Genomic DNA, 20602 nt, shown 5'->3' on the forward strand with positions numbered 1-20602 from the left:
ATACAACTCAGACACAATACATTGATCTTTCCTTGAGCAACGAGGAAACGCAAAACCACTCGTCTGCAACAGTGACGTCATTTCGATTACAAATGCACACCACGCATGAGTGAAGCCATGGTAAGATATAGGACTAGTTGCACATATCACAACGTTGAATTATCGATGACCTTAAACACGAGAGTTCGTACATAACGGGACGTGTAGAGTCTAGAGACGAATTGAAACCAAGAGAGACTTGTTTATCTTAGTTTATCTTTAACTTTAATTTCTCTCTATACCAAATGTATATGGTAGAATTAATGGCACCAAATTTTCCAGTTTCTCGGCAAGATTTGACATTGATCGATCGATCAATTATAGTTCCCAAACAGGCGATCTGCCACCCTATTTGACATAATAACTTATATATATATATATATATATATATATATATATATATATATATATATATATATATATATATATATATATATATATATATATATATATTTTCGTGCATGCTTGCCTGCGGCAAACACACACATGAACACACTTATGTATGTATGTATGTATGTATGTATGTATGTATGTATGTATGTATGTATGTATGTATGTATGTATGTATGTATGTATGTATGTATGTATGTATGTACGTACATACGTATGTATGTATGTATGTATGTATGTATGTATGTTTTGCATGTATGTTTTGATTAGTCTGAATTTTAATTCATAATCAATGTTAGAATGACTTACGTCACAATCACATCCCGTAAACCTGGTAACAATAAATGCTAATGATTGATGACATTTGTTAAAAGCAACGACGGAAATTTTACTTTTGAATTACTTTAATCTTTCGATTCTCTTTCTTTTTATGGGGTCAGTCATGACGTATTTGTGTCAATTATCTACAATGACGGCAGCTAGTTTGTGTTTTAGGAATGACAAGGATGTCTTTGATTTGATGTAGGTGTTTGTATTGTCGCCGGTGCGCACAATCATACTGTACATACAGTCAAAAGCGAGAACAAAAAATCGCTACCAATAATCATCTCACTATAAATCATGGCCCATCATAAAAGCCTTTAATTACGTAATTTGACTATGGATCATGTGACAATTTCTTGGTCACATGGTTGGCTATATATGCTTCATATATGCCTCCAGTGTCGGTTACCCAGAGTGCTCTGCGGGTTTCTCATTTGGCCTTCCCTACAGAATCTGGAAAATCCTATTAAAAAAGATGGCGCAATACGGACAAGAGCGATGCATACTTGGAGCAACTGATCTATTATATAATTATTATGTTTGACACAAAGTCACGCGAAATATAGCTTCTATGTTATGTATAAGTGGCTTTCGAAATCCTTTCTTAGTATGGTAATGACTGTGAACTACAACTTTTATAATTCGGATCAGTTTATGAACGAGTGCGATACAACTGCCAAGATTTCCCCTGACGTGTAGGGGCGGCCGGATGACAGCCCGGCAGTGCATTCTGGGTAACCGAGACTAATATGCCTCATAAACGTTTCAATCGCCATTGTATAAATGCAATCTCTTTCCTTTTAAATTCGGTCAAATTTAATTCCGGATAATTGATAAAAAGTATGCGTATAATTATAACAATATCAGTGGTGCTTTTGTTTCCTTAATAGCAGTTTAGCTTCAATACCTAAGGTCACGGTTGAAATGAAATGAATGCAAACTGGTTCATTAGATTTTATTTGGCTTGTATAAGAAAACCGAAATCTGCAATATCATCCAAAACTTGACCATGCATTTCCTCCTGTGCAGTGCCACCCTTTGATCACCTTCTATGACGTAACGTTAATTTCACATTTATGTTTTTTATTCCTGTGTAATCAACAATTGGATGAGCATAGACTTTTTCCGGGAAAAATACTGTTTTATTTCAGCTATCAAGAAATGAATATGGCTGTGCCTGATCAACGGCTAACTTCTAAGTGTCATTAACCTCTGACAGACTAGCAATATGCCGCACATTTTACACGTTTTGTTTTACGTCAATACCCTGATTGCAAAATAATGTCGTGAAACACTTTTGTCTCCAAAGACAACCAAAATGTCACTGGAAACCCGCGTCTATTATAATGGACGTCACCATTGCCTTGCAACCAATCAAAACAAGACATTTGCAACAATATTGCTGCCTTTCATTACGGAAAATTGATGCCGCCGATAGTCCTGAAGGATTCTTCTGTCACGACAAAGCCGTAAAGTGAAAAAAAAACAATCTGCTGTTCAGTGTGCGATTTCATGTAATATATTCTCACGGGGTGAATGCCCTGTCGGTTGGTTGTGTCTATCTGATCTGTACTTTATCACAATCACTAACCCCTTTCACAGAGTGCTGAATGCGAGACATAGCTAAATATATGATATTACTTCAAGGGCAAAGTAATAATATCTCTTACGTAAGTTTCATGCATCATGCAATCGCCAGACAAATATGTAGCCTCTCCTTGTCTTTGATTGTTTTATAAGGCTGGGATCTACTCTACGGTTACAAGTCGTTTTGAAATTCGATTAAAATAATATGCTTTGGTTTCAGAGTTTCACCACCAAAACAAAAATTATTTCAGAGTGCTCAACAATAATGATGCACCTTAATCTTTAAAAAGAACAAAAATAGAAAAAAGAGGCTAATTACAAAATATATATATATATATATATATATATATATATATATATATATATATATATATACAACATACATACATACATACATACATACATACATACATACACACATACATACACACATACATACATATATTATATATATGTACATACATACATATATTATATATACATATACATATATACATTTGTGTATATATATATATATATATATATATATATATATATATATATATATATATATATATATACATATATACACATACATACAAAACATACATACAGCGGCAAATGGAGATAGAATCCGACGGAGAAAAAAGAGTAACATGAATACTAAGATTATGACTGTGAAGACAATCAAGAAAAAAAGAGTGAAGGAGAGATCATGTTGAAAGCAATTTTTTATTTCATTCGCTGTCATCTCGAATATAGAAATTAAATCTCTGTCTCTGAATCTTGGCGGCAGGTTTATTTCATCGCTGTCTGTTCGAGACAGCCAGGATTCTCTGGTAGCTGAATTAATTGACGATCTTGCCATGGTTACGCGCGTCTTCAAAAGCCAAATAGCAATATTTCGACCGGTTACCACGGAAACAGCATCTCATGGTCTGGTCGTTGAAAATTACTGACGCAGACCGGTGATTTGCGGTGGACAGAAGTGAAAGCCAGTCATTTCTGAAATACTCTTTTCTCTCCGTTCTCCGTTTCTTGCGTGGCAAGCCGTTCACTTTTCAAAAGCGACACTTTCAGAAACACTTCAGCGTTTTACGGTTAGACCAAAATCAAAGTATTTTTGTAAGCTTTTAGGCAGACCCTTAATGGAGCCACAATTACTCCATTGAGTTTATCTGCAAACTCTTGTAAAATTTATTTGTTGCGAGCCACACAAGTGGATAACTTGACATTAAAAGCCCATTGGAGCACGCCAGCAGGTAAAGGTAAATTAGGTAATGCAGTAAAATTCAGTCGTTCTGGTTTTCTACAGATTATGTCATAAACAAAGCACAGACTGAAATCATTGTTAAGTGAGGCATACTGATTGATGGCTAATAAAAATGCTCTCCGTTGATTACACTATGACAAATGAACAATTCAGTCTATGTTTACGTTGCGTTGCAATGGTTTCCATGGTGACAACATGATGAGAAAGGGGAGCCAAGCCGCGTTATTTTTAATTCATTAACATTTTGTGCAGCCACGTCAGCTTCTCAACTGACACCCCTCAAGCCTTCATTCTTTCTTCTCTCTCCAATTTCCCGTTACATTAAGGTGTGTCTAGAACACAACTTGGAGGAAAATCCGCCAGCCTGTAAGCGGATTCTGCCACACTTTCCACAACTGGTTCAGTTCATTTGTCTGTGGACAATTCATTATCACAGCGGGGGTGTGCGCCCTCCCTCAATGAGAGATCCGTTGGCCAGGAAACGCTGTCACGATATTGCCAAATAACTTCAAACGCGTCACGTCGTCAAAATTATACAGCACACTACATCTTGTAAGACTTGGGGGTAACAAACTCCGAGACTATCGTAAACTATTTTAATTTGGCTAATTCAGTTTTCAACGACGACTGTCCCCATTAACCGGTTTTTGTAGTCTGCGATTCTGTCACTAATATAATATCGTACCTTACTGAAAAATCACGAACATAGTTAAAATGATTTTTTCACCTATAAATGCAATGAGGGCACTTTAATTGACAGTTTTCAAAATAACCTCATTCACTCAAAATCACTTGAATTAACACATTGACGTAAGATGGCGAAAGATGGTTGCTGGCCTGGGTGAGTCTTGGTTGGACTAGTTTTGTATGCAAATACATCCACTTCTCTTTGAGTATCTAATCACCATACACTCTCTCTCTCCTTGTCAATAACTTGACGACGACCATGTACAACTTACTGGTTCAATACGTGATTTGAAAACGCCATTTGCCAAATGAATTTTAATTTTTTGTTCAGGAAAGATCAAATAAAGTGTGCATGGTTTTACGTTTGTTTTTTTTTTTGTTTTTGGTCAATGTCGACTTTTGTGAATACATCACTAATTGCATTGCTTCGTGCGCTAAATATAGAACGGACAACGAGAAGGTATCTAAAAGCAATGGTAAATTGGGATAATTTCCTCACTGAGAACTATGTACTGTCAGTCCCTTGGAGATGTTTCCGTATTCAGCCTAGATGTGGTGAATGATGTCGGAGACTGTATTGTAAATCCAAAGGGTCTTCTTAAGAGTCTCTGAGCTGTTTTTATTAACTAGTCTCTAAAATTTACAACATTTACATTGAGGGCACGGAGCAAGGAGTGAAACGATCCAAGCACACAGATGAAACGATTGATACACAAACTCAGATCAAATGCGACAAATGCTATAACAAAGGAGAAAAATACATCTTTTCATAGATACATAGATACATAGATACATAAATACATACATAGATACACACAGAGATACATACATACATACATACATACATACATACATACATACATACATACATACATACATACATACACGACAGACTGACAGACAGACCGATAATATCAAACAGATACAGACAAAGAATTTTGGGTAGATGGATATGTAGCAGAAATTCAAATGTCTGTACATTTATTCTAGATAGAAGCAAAATAGCGCGCATTCAGGTTGTGTTGCTGGCGTAACGTAATATTACATTAACAATCTAATGAAGCATATTGTCCTCATACAACAGGCCGGTCAACCTAAAATTGTAAAAAAAATATTTGCTTTTCTCACTGTCGAACAAATATCTGGTATTCCATTATGTATAGTACATGTCTATCCGTGACTCATCGCCGAATATTTTAAAGTTTGATATTGTCAAACCGAAAGCGAAATTTCGACCTAAATCATCTTGTGCCCTCCGGTAGGAATTCAATAATTTTTGAATTGGAAATACTTGTGCACAAACCATTAAAATTAAGACGAGAACATCAGTGTTATTTCCTGAACTACATTATTCGTTCGCCTGCACTGTGATTTGTGATTGAATTTCTTCAAGTGACCTGGAAGGAGATGATAGCATTAAACAGAGTATAATAAATTATACGGACGAAGGAAAGGCGAGTACATTGAGATTTAGTAAGTCAACGGAACGAAATTATTTGAGTCAGCTAAGAGTGAAACATAAGTATTTTTCGACATGGCCGTTATGAGTAAATTTGCTGTTGGTTAGACTTCCGCCTCTGATGTTTTTACAATTGTATTTTCACAGTTCGGTATGACGGTTATCCTTGGAATCGTCGTCGGTGTCTGTGTCTGCGTGGTCGTTGTCACAGCGTACGGCTTCAGACGGAAATCCGGCGAGGGCTCACTGCCGTTCTACGAGGACGTGAGCTGCTGTGCGTGCTGCCACGGCTGTTGCAGGGATGGCACCGAACCGGAGCATCCAAACAAGCTTTTAGTGACGCAGTCGAGCCAGGTAAGAACTGACAACAGCTTTTTTGTTGCGAAACCAGTCTAGTTGTGGGCTTGCACAAGTAAAATACTCAATCGAATGCATTGTGACTTAAATTAACATTTCTGCGTTGACTAAATTTACGGCAATTTCTATAGAATATTTGTTATGCGTAGTTCTTTCAAAAATCGCCGTCACGGTTTAATCGACTCCGCCTTGTCTCTTCACTATTATGTAAAAAATTTGTAAAAACTATTTTACCATGGTAAGTAATATCTGAAACAAAATGATCCGGTAAAGACAGTCACGTGATACTTCGTGTGCGATTGGAGACCAGAGGTAATCCAGGCCATCACAAATTCACACCGCCTCACAACACGGACCCTAGTCTTGTGTGATCACGCATTTGCCGGCGTGTTTTACATGATATTATACACTCCCAGGCATTGCCGACCACTCAACGTTTGCCGTCAAATTGAAACATGCACGCTCTTTAGATCATCGACTGTCATCGACCATTTTAATGTGACGCGCATACAACCGGGAATTATAGGCGTTTTTGGATGTTGCAAATAAGTCTTTGATATGAAGCCTTACTCGGAACGCCATACATTTGAAACGAAAAAAAAATGTTCATCTTTGCAGAGAGTTGCCATTCCAAAGACAGTCACTCAGAACGTCTTCTGACTGACCTGTATGCAGCGTTACAACATTGCAGTGCCCATTTTAAGAGCCTCAGGTATTTTCCAGATATTCGACAAGACATTGGTAATGACAATCAACGGTCTGCGGGCAAATATTGGCGTCAGAGCAATGGGTTGCCTACACTTTGTCGATATTTGAAATTTAAAATGGTAGCTATGATCCGTGTTTACTATATTTCCACAACATCAAGATGTTGAGAATATCGCTTCCTCCACATCTTTCAAAATGAGTTCACTCAGGCTTCAGATAAGAATGTGTTGACTATCTCCCAAAGTGTCACCAAGGCGCATTTTACCTCAAGGATTATACTGTATGCTGATCCCATACATACGATGAATTGACTTTACGAAAAAAAGAGTTTCAGATTGTCCCTTCAATGAAGGTCGCACCAAGAATAGTCAATCGAAACTACAGTTATGTGTCATTCAGTCAGAGTGAAGGTCAGTGGTCTCCTGAATTGACTGCAAATTGCATTGCCACTGGGAGTGACTTCATTGTTGTCAGTAGATAGGTTCAGTGGCGAGATGTTAGCGTGTTTACTGCAGTAATTATAGCTATGACTGCGCGACCGTTCATAATTGGGAAAATCTCCCCCGTGAAATCACAGCGTCATCAAAATCGTGCAAGTGATTGCCCCGTTTGTACTTGCCAAGGACATGAACGTCCGTGGCTTTTCATGTCATGAATGCACTCTCCGTTGAGTTTCTGAGCACAATTAGGACAAAATTAGATTTATTTCACTGTATTTCATTGCCTAATATCTTTCTGTGTCGTTTAATTTTTAATATCGCATGGTAATTTCGAAGGCGTAAAACGAAACTACGCTATAAGAAAAAAACAAAATCATATCCTTTATTTTTTTATGTTTACTAAAGCGTCAGGTCCGAAAAAGACCAAGAAATTCACCGTAGAAACTATAGTTTTACGTAGAACGAAAATATGAGACGATGACAAACAGAATGCAATTAAAATCAACATTCTTCTATAACTCAATAACATCATTGAATTGACGTCGATGTTTCTATGATAAGCCTTAATCGTTTAAACTATGTGTGACTTCCTCCTTCTTGGCCAGCATATCCTTTAAGGCTTTATTTTAGGTTAGTGTCTGCTTCAAGTTCCTTACGCCTTCGTCACGAAATCATACTGATTTAAGTATCACATTCCAATTAGTATACATCTACAGGAAATTAAACAATCATACAAGAATCTCTACAACACGACATAGAATTCAAATAATCTTTATCCGCAATTGACTGTGATATTTTTACGACGTGACGTAAAAAGTGATAAGCTGGAAGCAGGAGGTTCGTTTGCCACAGTGTGCCCCTTAGTTTAACCATCTTTGTTTGTTTGTTTGTTTGTGTTTTTGTTTCTCAAGCTCCTCGCGTACTTGACGCCATATTTCTCCTGGCCACACTGTTGCCACTGTTACTGTATTAGTGCTATTACATAAAGGCAAAAAATAATAAAAGATCACATTCTATTTGTAAACAACACAACCTTCAATGTACATTCTATAAATAAAAGATATATTGTGTGAAATGCTATGTTTATTTGTAAGGTTCCCTTAGGTTCCCCTAGCAGAAATTTATTTTGAAGGACCCCTAGCTGTGCTTCAAACGTCCTTTTAGCATAGCAAGCCTGTAGGAGTGGACTTCCTGTGTCAGCTTGAAAATTATTACCATTTATTCCGATCCCTGTAAAAGTTTTCCATGGATTTCAGTATTGATCTTGGTGTTCGATAAATTTTAAAATGTATAATATTTTGCCGCCGGTATTGACAACAAATTTGATGCAGTTCATAAAAAATATTTGATTGTCATTATGAAATTCCTGAAAAGAGCCATGCCAATATCTTTTGCGATTTTGATCCAGTATGATTGTCTAAAGTTTATTGTCTTGCTAGTTCCACAGTATTAAATGTTGATGTGATGTCTCATATTACTTTCAACCGAACATATTTCTAGTGTTTAAGTCGTAGTATTATTTGTAAAACTAAGCAAAGTTCATAGCAACGCTTTCCCAGTACACGGATAAACGAATCTGGAATCGAGCCAAGGTGTTTGATTTTTCCAATGATCGGAACCATGAAAATCGTTGTCGTTAGCCTCACTTTGAGTTTACATACCTTCAAATTAAATTACCCATCCTCACCTGCCGAGCTTTCAAAAATAATTACTTAAAAAGAGGAAAGATTGTCAAAATGTCCATCCATGTTTTATCTCGAGTGAATGGTATTGTCCGTTGAGTTGATGTAAACTCGTGCATGTGTGTGTTTGTTTTGAGATTTCCCCTTTCCATTAAGAAAATTGCTATTAATCGGCGTGAGTAGGCTTGGTTCGTGTCCTGGCTACAGACAGCTATAAATAAATTAGCCGATGACAGCATTTTGCCTCCAATCGGTAATTGTATTTTTTCTAATGCAATGTAATTCTTAATTCTCCATGCATGAAGCAATGTTGTACAGGAAAGTAATACGCTACACAGATGTATATTTTGGCCGATAGCCAAATACAACTTAACTCTTCGAACATACGACAGAAGGTTATTTAAGGACATTTTCCGTGGCTTTTACATTATGTCTATGTGGCAGTATTTAGATGGCGCAGTTTTAAAAATGTATGAAGAATTTTTATTAAAATTCAAACATATTAATGCAATTTCTCTGCTAAAAAACGTATAGTTAATGATCAATGCACGAAGCTCTAAGATATAATTTGAGTCCAGGTTAAGTCTTGCTGTCACCGTATTTGCCCTTTGTCTAATTCTTTTTCTGTCTTTCTGCCTGCCAGTCTATCTGTCTGTCTGTCTGTCTGTCTGTCTGTCTGTGTCTACTTCGCTGCTCATTCGTGCGCAAACAAAATAAAAACCCACTGCAGATCATGTTAAAGTATGATATTTCCGGTTTTTACGTTTCACCATACTGTATCCGTCTGTTGCATGTCTGTCTGTCATCTGTCTGTCCATCTGCTGTCTGCCCATCAGTACTGTTACGGGGGAAGCCATTAACAGTAAAGTACACGTCACCAAAGTGAATTATTTCCGGCGTTGTTATTTGACATTATTAAATATGTGCATGAATACGGCACAGTAAATTTTCGTCTGAAATCAGGCAAATGTCGTAAATAATAACCCGTACCGAGACTCCTCTGAAGGAAAACGACTTTTTAACATCAGGACCATACTTCTGTCTTAATAATTTCCTGATCATATTGAAGATTATAGACATGATAATGTTTCACAGTTCGCTTCGGCGGATATAAACATTCTCCAGCAAACTTGAACTTTTGCCTTATTCTCTCACTGTACTCTCAAGCGATTCATAAATCACTTATATTCCCAGTGATCGATAGCAGAGACTATTACGTTTAATCAGAAAACATTGGTTGGGATCTACCGTCTTGCGTCTATCAAGTTACGTAAATTGTCTTACAATTTTCTTAAATTTCTGCTCGAAGAAAGTGGGTCGATGCGACATGGAGAAAATGCAATACCAATTTAAAAGACAACAAACCTTAATAGCGTTTTAGAGCGCGTATGTCGATCTATCTGTCTAGGATTTAATGTTTAATGCACTATCAATAATTAATAAGAGAAGATATTTTTATTCCTTCTGAATTGAAATGGGAATTAAAGAAGACGCCAAAGACGGTTAACGCCCATGGCTTTCTCTGTGTCCCTTTCTTTCCATATGTCGTGAAGATATTTTGCAGTAAGCGGAAATCTTGAATATCACAGAACATCGATTATGATTTGTTTCAACGTCATATTTTGTTGTCTTTCGTTGATACAAAGGTCAACACATATTTAATGGAAGGGTGTGGACTAGTCGTGGCATCTGCAGTCATCATGCGCAGTCGCTACGAGGCCTGTGGACAAGCGTTTATTTGTCAGTTGGCGCATGCCATTGAGTTATAGTTAATGAAATTTCGGGTTATTCTTCGGGCGACAGACGTCTAGATTTTGTCCGGCCGACCCGGATGCGCATAATCCTGGCAAGCCGGATTCTACCAGATCATTAGTATGCATGTAATTCTCACGAATCGACACCTTAACTAAGAGTATCCTCCGACCAACTGTGCTGCTCAAAAGGAAATTATTTGACAATAATAACAATATTTTAGCCCCAAAAGCGGATTGGACATAATCTAGCGGTAGCTCCTTTCATTGACCTTTGCCCCACCAAACCACTGGGGGTATGAGCATACAGTGAGGTACTTCATGGGTGTAAAAAAAGAAATCTGCGACATGGGTTAAACAAGCTATGTGTTTATCTAAGTATATTAAGTCTACAAACGCCTTGACAGGGACTCCCCTCACAGACAAATGCTTCACCTGTTTTCCCCATTTCACTTTATCTTTTAATTCCTGTCGTTTGCAGGAATTCTACATCCCGAAGGAGAAAGTCAAAATACAGCCACCGAACAAGAATGCTAATCCGCCCTCACCGGCAGCATCAAACGCTGGTTCGGATTCAGAGCAAGGCAGCGTGAGCAGCGAATCAACGAACGGTCTCTTCGAATCAGAAATAGGTTCTGTAAAACCCGACTTGTACGCCAAGAGTAATGATATTGTTGTTATGCAAAATGAAAAACAAGGAAAAGTGAAGAAACTTGGCAAGCTACACTTCAAACTCAAGTACGACTTTGACAAATCAGATTTAAACGTTGACGTACTTCAAGGTAAGTGCATTCTGGAAAGCCAGTCGAGACTGTCTGTTCGTCCGTCTGTCTGCTCGTCTGTCTGTCTATGTTAATGATATCCGTTGGCCTGTCTATTTGTCAGTTCAAATCCTTTACATATATTTACCTGCCGATTTGCATTAAGATTTCCGAGAAATGTAATCCGTACACTGATCTGATAATTGCTGACAGTCACTAGTCATTAGTGTTATTACGTCACTCTTTGGTTATTGAAAAAATTGTACGTATTTATCTACATGAAATTATACTGTACAAATATGCCATATTTCAGAAGCAAAAGGGAGGAATATACTAGAACTGCGCATCATTCCTCGAACAATTAACAATGTCAGCTTTACATCTCTATAAACACTCTGAGTCACGAAAATGAATTGACTGTATATATATATATATATATATATATATATATATATATATATATATATATATATATATATATAGTCAATTCATTTTCGTGACTTAGAGTGTATATATATCTGTTTTTCAAAAAGACTGAGGAAGAAGAAAAAGTTAACCCGACGTGCCACTCTAATAATTAAGACATCTTTTGCAACCTTTGTTAACCCCGTATTATCTCTAACGATAGCTATCGCTGACAAGTCATATAATGCCAAACAGACATTTCAATTTTTGATGAGTTTACTGGATACCAGAGCGCATTGTTGTTGTAGCCTTAAGTCGCCATCTTGCCGATATTCAATGCTAGAAATCTTAATTTTTCCTTTAGCTGAAAACTTACCCAAGATGGATTTTGGAGGATCGAGCGACCCCTACGTCAAAGTGTTCCTTATTCCTGATGAAGACCGAAAGTTACGTCAGACCCAAGTACAGGTGTGTACCCGTGAACTTGAATGCCAACCGTGATCCATGACAGCTTTGTGCGAATAAGTGACTTTGATACTTTTATAATTTCAAAGCGGCGTTATTATGAGTCGCATCATGTGTATGTAAAATGGGTTACTAGGAAATTCACAAAGTGAATGTTGAAAGTCATATGAACAAAAAAACGCGGGCATTTAATGTATCTTCAAACTACTCCCGTGATACGAATATAACAGAACTTGCAACCTTGTTTTAAATACTAAGAAAAACAAGTCATCGTGATGACACAGTCCCCACTTGTTAATGGGTATTTTGATTACAGGTCCTCAGAGAGGATAGAGTCCTCTTCATTAGGTCTGTGATAAAATACTTTTGAATGAATTCGCTTGATACATGTCTGAGTTATGGTTCAGGACATGAAAAAAATCGTAACAAAATGGCCGCACAGTGGCCATATTGGATCGCATCACAAAACAAATTGATGTGCATAGTTACATGTATGCCATTGGTCAATTTCCTTGTACCAACTTTGATTAAAATTGGTTGAAACATGCGGATATGCCTTACAAATGGCTCTGTACATGAAAAAATCGTAATAAAATGGCCGCCTGGCGGTTATATTGGATAGTATCACAAAACAGATTGACGTGCATATGTATGACATAGGTCAATGTCCTTGTACCAACTTTGAATGAAATCGGTTGAGATATGCCTGAGTTATGGCTCTGTACATGAAAAAATCGTAACAAAATAGCCGCACAGCAGCCATTTTGGATCGTATCACAAAACAAATTGATGTGCATAGCTATGTAATTTGTCAATGTCCTTGTACCAACTTTGAATAAAATCGGTTGAAACATACCTGAGTAATGGCTCTGTACATGAAAAAATCGTAATAAAATGGCCGCCTGGCGGCCATATTGGATTGTATCACAAAACAAATTGACGTGCATATCTATGACATTTGTCAATGTCCTTGTACCAACTTTGAAAAAAAATCGGTTGGAACATGCCTGAGTTATGGCCTTTACATGAAAAAATTGTAATAAAATGGCCGCCTGGCGGCCATATTGGATTGTATCACAAAACAAATTGACGTGCATATCTATGACATTGGTCAATGTCCTTGTACCAACTTTGAATAAAATCGGTTGAAACATGCCTGAGTTATGGCTCTGTACATGAAAAAATCGTAATAAAATGGCCGCCTGGCGGCCATATTGGATCGTATCACAAAACAAATTGACGTGCATCTGTATGACATATGAAGTAATCCTTGTACCAAGTTTGAATGAAATCGCTCCAGGCATCTCTGAGATATCTGCGTGAACGGACGCACGCACGCACGCACGCACGCACGCACGCCCGCCCGCCCGGACAGACCAAACCTATAAGTCCCCCGGACGGTGTCCGTGGGACTAATTAGCAATAAACACGATTGGACCTAATTTCAATTGGATCTTCATATTTTAAAAGTTTCTCAAGAGTGTTAGGAACCCTATAGCTGAATGTTGCAATATTAAAAATTACGAAAAGTAGATGAGCTTACATTTGCAGATTAAATTCACATTACTTCACAATCCAATTATCCCAAATTAGTTCCAGTCGTGTTTTATATCTCCCATAGCAACAGGCAGAATATGCGTCAAAGGCGATGACGTCATATTGTCTCCTAAGAAGACGTAAATTTTGAAACAAAGGTGTCCGAAACAATTTTTAAAACGCAGTATTACTTTTGTTGATGTAATAATTTGAGCAAGTATTTATTTTGATATCCAAACAGAGGCGAACACTCAACCCCGTGTGGAACGAAACCTTCAAATTTCCAACAACTTACGACGAGCTGCAGACCAAAACCCTGTATTTCACCGTCTACGACTTCGACAAGTTTTCCCGCCATGACGTCATCGGAGAAGTCAAAGTTATTCTCAGAGAGATTGACGTCTCGCGAGAAGTTGACGTATGGTGTGACCTTCAGCCCTGCACTGTGGTAGGTACAATGACATGCGTTTGGTAAATCAGTGAAAAAGTTGTAAAATGATAATATCTCTACCAAACGAACATCCAGCTTTCTCAATTTATAACCAAAACTTCGATAGTAATGTATTCAAGAAGCCAGGATTGTTCTTTTCGTCCGTGAAGAAAATATTTAAGCAATAAAGCAAACCCAGCGACGGTATACCACGAGATTTTGACCAATTCACGACATGTATGCACGAGCGATGGCGAGTGCAACTTTTCAAAACCGAGTGGTATATACCGTCGCTGGGTTTGCTTTATGGCTATTATATCATAACAGTACATTGAAAGTCTGGCGTGGAACGTCAAAAAAGTTCCTTTGCTGTTGCCGAGAGCTCGGCCCGTATGCCAACGGTGCTATATCGCAAATATGCCACGGTTCTGTTTACGTCTCGACCAATCAGGTCACTGTATTTTAGCCACCAATATACTGGTATAGTAAACTTCATTTTGTCATACCAGTATACCGATGGCGCAAATGCAGCGATAAATATTAATAGTATATTGATATTACACAGTTGGAACAAACAAGAGCTCTCACATAGAGAAATATCGCCTTTTTAACAGCCCTATGCCTGAATTTCAATCTATTGCCGTGATGTAGTAGCAATAAAACATCTCAACAATAGGTATTCCACATGCCTTTCATCAGTTCACCTCATATGCAACATTCACTCGCACGTATATGTCATGATAAATTCATACTCTTGCGGTATACCCGTCAATGAGGTGGATTATTGTATATAGAAAATACCAACCTCTTTGATACCAAGATTACAGTAACCATGAGTACTGTATCCAATGCAATCGTTGGCTAATAAATTCTCATCCGGATTAAAATTAAAATTCAGTTATCATCGATAAAATTGGACAACCATTTATTAAAAGCTTATCCACTGTATTGACAAGTTGAATACTAGACTATAATTTTGACATGATTTTTTTTCCTGTAGAACAAAAAAAAAGAATTAATAAAAAAGATAGGAAAATAATATAACAGACATCATAGGTTAAAATTATTGGAAGTTGATGCTTTCACTTTGCGACAATATATAATAACTTGTTACACGGTCTTTTTTAATGTTACTGGCCAGGTATGGCCGGTAGATTTTGTCCGGGCTGATATGTCATAAAAAATGAATAAGCATGACGTCACTGTGCAAATATTACAAACTTATTACCGCCTTGATTAAAGCCTTCTCTGGCCAGCTGTCTCATCTCCTGGGACAATCCATACACAACAAAAGACCTGGCAATGTCATTCTGATGTTAGTTTTTTTACCTTCAGCATAGAATCGGACAAAATCCACCAGTTGAGTGGAAATTGATTCTTCGCGGGTTATGCAAATTTAGTTTCAGAGACTGATGTCAAAACTTTGGAGCACGATGCAAAATAATTTGCGACGACAAACAACTTTACGAATTTACACAACCTCCAGAAAGAGAAGTGATTAAAGACAGAAACTGAAGTGTGCTGTCGCCATATCATACAAAATAAATGCGTTCTTTATGTACACAGTTTCAATAACGACATACAGGTAACTGTGGCGACACAAAACCATTAAACCGTCTTCTCCTTCCGAATGTCAGCATGTTATCAATATAAACTGAAAACCGCCTCCGGGCATTATGTCTGTGTAGGAGGCGTATCGTTGGTTGGTGCTTGCGGTATTTCCTGTAGCTTTATTGATTCCAAATCCTCTTTTATTCTCTCTCCTTGATAGAAACAAGCTGAATTGGGTGATTTGTTATTTTCTCTGAGTTATCTGCCCACGGCTGAGAGACTCACTGTCGTTATAATGAAGGCTAGAAATTTGAAAGCCATGGATATCAACGGCAGCTCAGGTAATGATCGTTTGAAAGTATTGTTTTGCCACAGCGCCTATCATTGGGTAACTAATTAACTTCCTCCTACACATGAGACGACTCCCCTAATTGGTTCAAACATGTGGCGCTTGGTATTATCTACCTCCGCCTATTCTTGTTGATTTCCTTGCCTATATGTACATCCTCTTTGAAACTGTCACGATTCCCGAATGTCGTTTCCTTTGGTTATACAAGCTGATCCACGTAACTTTGTCCGTTTAAAATTCTTTAGTCATCATATTTCTGAGAACGGGAAGGATGATAGTTGCGGCGGATCTCTACTCATCCCGATAATTATGGGTTGACATTTGTGCATTGAAATTGTTGACATTTTACTCAACGCCGTTCAAAACTTTACACTTTCCCGAACAAAATTCAACTAGTTTTCGGTGGATCTTATTTATCATTCGTCAGTTTTCTGGACTCTATTATCCCACACGTCTATTTTCACACGTTTACGAAAATGAGATTTGTAGACACGGCTAACATTTCGTATTAGTCACTAGTTACCTAGTGAGTCGTCATTGTTAAAATTAGGGATAGAGTGCATTGCAAGACCCCCTAGGGAAACTTTTTAGTTCCTATCAAACTGTTCGTAATCTTCACTCCATTGTTCAAAAATATTTGTATTTCCCGATCAAAGATCACAATATCTTCCTTATTGGTTGTAAGGCAATGTTAATTATTGATACTATGCCATCGTACTGTTCCTGCACAGATCCGTATGTCAAAGTCTCCCTGCTCCAGAGTGGCAAGAGAATAAAAAGAAGAAAACTGCAGTGCGCAAGAACAATCGAAATCCTGTGTGGAACGAAGGCGCTGGTCTTCAATATACCGACAGAGAGTTTAAAACACACAAGTTTAGAGGTGAGACACGCCTGAATTCATGACGGTATCTGCAAGATTGTCGCGGATTCATTTATTCAATATACAGTACACAGGCCTCGCTACCCGTAATGGCGCTACACACATGTCGTCTCGATAGCTGCAGGAATACTCTATAAACATTCATAAACTGTTTTTAAGGTAGAATGCGCCTCGGGGACAGATATTCGGACTCTCAAACTTTTACAATTCTTTTCTTATCTACCACTTGTGGGGGTTCAGTTTAAAGCTTTTGGTGTTAGAACACTTTTTATTATTTTAGTTTTTCGAAAGATCGAAAATTTTATTTTTCCCCAGAGAGTTTACCCCGAGATGGTGACCATTTTGAATTTCAAATATCGGGAAATCTTAGTACTTTCTCTCTCTAGTACCAACTTTTGCACGGTGACCCCTGATTTTTATTTTAGATTTGGTAAAAGAATGGTCGAAATTGTCATTAAAGAAAAATTGGGCAAAGTTCAAGTCTTTCAATTTCGAGGTGCAAAGTACCGTAGTATCTAATCCCAGTAATAATTAAAAAGAAGTAATTTAAAATTAAAATCGGGTATGCCTACAGTTTTAGAGAATAAATTTTTCAGCTAAGGAAGACAAATTGTTGGCCTATGGCTTGCAGGTGTTTACCCAAGTTTCCATCCAGTTTGAAAAGTCGATCGATTCGTGGCTTGTCACGAGCTAGCCATCATTAAAAAGGATTAATTGGATGCTAAAAATGATTAAAATCAATTTTTAGCCCACAAAAGATTTTCCTGTGACTTTCATAGCTGTTAACCCATTCTTCGTGTGGGTGTCTGTGTTCTGTAACAACAGTCGACCCGAGGCGAGGCCTCAACACTGGCATAACTTTTTGTAGTTTTCATCCGAGTCTTCATTAGCAAGGTATTACATTTCAACCTTGAATGCTTAAAACGGACAAAATAAGTTTTTCGCCCACAAAGAAAGATTGACTCAAGGCTTGCAGATGTCCCCTCTTTGTCTGTGAGTGTCTGCTGTCAGTCGTGACCCAAGTCTTAATATGTCCATTGGCAAAACTTTTCAAGTTTATATTTAATCCTATTGATCATTAAAAGGTATTACATTTACGTCTTAAGTGCTCCAAATGTCACTTGGGTAGTTTTTCAGCCAACAAAGGAAGACTATTGACCGATTGCTCGCAGACGCTGACCCCCATACTTAATGTCATGTGGGCGTACAGTTTACCATCCCCTTTGTGACGATGGAGTACCAATTCTTTGTATGGCAAGTGTAGGAAAGGGCGATTATTGGATTTTTTTATATCTTGCCATCTTGAACAAGTGTAAGAAAATTCACAAACATGGAAATCTGAATGACTAAGAAATATCTTTTGTTTGTACAGCCAGCCTCCAAGATCAATTTTTCTTCTTAAAGTATTTCCAAAAGATATTCCAAAATTGTCTAGCCTAACTGCAGCGATAGAGTCACGTTTCCATTTTACGGTTTTACTCGCCTCAAAATTAAAAAAAAAAAAACTTCAAAATTGGCTTAAATTTTCCTTACTTTTAACCATTCTCTAAACAAAGCAAGAATAAAAGTCAGGGATCACCGTGCACATTTTCGTGGTCGAGAAAATATTAACATTTACCGATATTTGAAATTCAAAATGGCTGCCATCCTTGTGTTATCTCTATGGTGAAAAATATTTTTTGACTTTATAGAACTGAGACAGAGAAAACTTTACTTACTCCAAGAGCTTCAAAATGAGCTCCATCAAGCGGCAGACGAGAAAAAAAATGTGAAAATTTAAGATTGTTCATGTCTGTCTCCGAGACACTTTTTCTAGTACCTCAAGCGTTTTGCAATTATAATCCCCTTGTGATGCTGAAACGGTGACAGCGAGAATGAACAAATGTGTTGCCATGACATTGCTTCATTTTTTAACTTTGGTAAATATTTCATTCGATTGAACAATGATTAAGCATAAGGTTGGAGTCTAGGATGCTGGAATTATCACCAAAGGTGTTTTTCTTCATTCTGTAAAGTTAAAGAAGTTGGTCACTCATTTTATTCAAGTTGGCCAATGGTTTGCAGATATTTTCTTTGCATTTTAAGTTAGTATGCGTCTCGAAAGTGAATAACTTTGAGGAAAACTTTTCCTTAAATTTCCCTCAATGAAACGTTCAACTATTCTCTTTCAAAATAAAAAATAAAAAAATCAGGGGTCACCACCACCGTGCAAAGTTTGGTACCTCGATGAGAAAACGGATTACATGACATTTACCGATATTTGAAATTCAAAATGGCCGCCATCTCTGTGTTAACTCTAAAAATACAATGTTCGATTTTCGACAAAAAACTTAGACGGTGAAATTTTATCTTACCCAAAACCGTTTAAATGAGCTCCAACAAGTGGTAGATCAGAAAAGCATTATAAAAATTTGAGAGCCCGAATATCCGTCCCTGAGGCATCCGTCCCTGAGGTGCATGCTACCTTAACGTGAGTTTCTTGTTTTGCTTTTCCAACAGCAATAAATAATATTCCGCAATTTCGTTTATAAATAATGAATTAAATAATATTATACGATTTCAATAATTAATAATGTCATCGTCTCACTTCCTTTATATTGATTAAATAAATATTCTTACGCCTTCTGTAGGTTACCGTGGTTGACTACGATCTGCTCGGACACAGTGAGATTATCGGAAAATGTGATGTTGGCCCACACTTTGATGGCACTGGTGTCGAACACTGGAATGACATGTTGCAGGCACAGAGAAAACCGACAGCAATGTGGCACACATTGCGCGAGTGAACTGGCCACTGTCTTTGACGAGACGAAGTTGTCATAATTAGACTGGTTTAAGACTCACATGAGTTAGTCAGTCGTTGCTTAGCGGTCCACAATCGTAGGCAGAAAGCTATTCTCCATCAGGTCTCCTTGAAGATATGGATGGCCTTTCGCAGTTGCGCCCTCTGTGACGACCCTTTAGAATCTTAGATCAACGGGAGGAGTCATGAAAGCTCATTTATGTGAAATGGATTGATATCAATAGAACACGCAGCAGAATGAATGGTATTGTATAGGGAAGGTTATTTCCTAAACTTACTTCCTAAGTGCATTGCTTGGATATAGTGTCTAGTTTTATGAATGGAGTTCAATGTCACACTTAACTGTTTACCCCGAGCGTGGTTTTCCACCTATTACGGAGTGGTCAGTTTTTAAAAGCATAACGTATGGTCGATGCTTGTCCAGTTATCGACATACAATACTATCACACATGAAAACAAGTTTAGGACTGTATACTGAACCTATTAAAGTAATCGAGATTTTTAAGACCTGTAGTTTAGCGTTATCCTATGAACTGGATATCCATGACGTGATATATTTTCAGAAACACATTTACATTTTGAAATTTGTCAACAAACAAGGAATTTGGCTTACATATTTACTTCGCAATCTGAAAAATGTAGTCCTCGTTGGTGTTAGAGGTTTCGGAACAGATCTACCGATATTTGTGTTCACAAGGAAAGGAAAATTTCACATAGGACCAATAGTTGACACGAATGCACACTGA

At 37.6% G+C, this 20602-nt stretch overlaps 1 protein-coding gene across 3 annotated transcripts in view; it reads left to right on the forward strand.

The window, feature by feature from the left end:
* The window catches only part of LOC139147239 (synaptotagmin-10-like), a 61737-nt gene extending 41515 nt beyond the window's left edge, over positions 1 to 20222 (forward strand). For all 3 annotated transcript variants that reach the window (XM_070718263.1, XM_070718276.1, XM_070718270.1), the window contains exons 2-8: positions 5886 to 6092; positions 11158 to 11458; positions 12207 to 12310; positions 14085 to 14291; positions 16045 to 16165; positions 16905 to 17053; positions 19684 to 20222. In XM_070718263.1, coding sequence (XP_070574364.1) covers positions 5892 to 6092; positions 11158 to 11458; positions 12207 to 12310; positions 14085 to 14291; positions 16045 to 16165; positions 16905 to 17053; positions 19684 to 19839 — 1239 coding nt within the window. In that variant the 5' untranslated portion in view covers positions 5886 to 5891 and the 3' untranslated portion in view covers positions 19840 to 20222. The remainder of the gene's footprint in view (positions 1 to 5885; positions 6093 to 11157; positions 11459 to 12206; positions 12311 to 14084; positions 14292 to 16044; positions 16166 to 16904; positions 17054 to 19683) is intronic.
* Positions 20223 to 20602: the final 380 nt, after the last annotated feature.

Source organism: Ptychodera flava, chromosome 2, assembly GCF_041260155.1.
Source record: "Ptychodera flava strain L36383 chromosome 2, AS_Pfla_20210202, whole genome shotgun sequence".
Lineage (NCBI taxonomy): Eukaryota > Metazoa > Hemichordata > Enteropneusta > Ptychoderidae > Ptychodera > Ptychodera flava.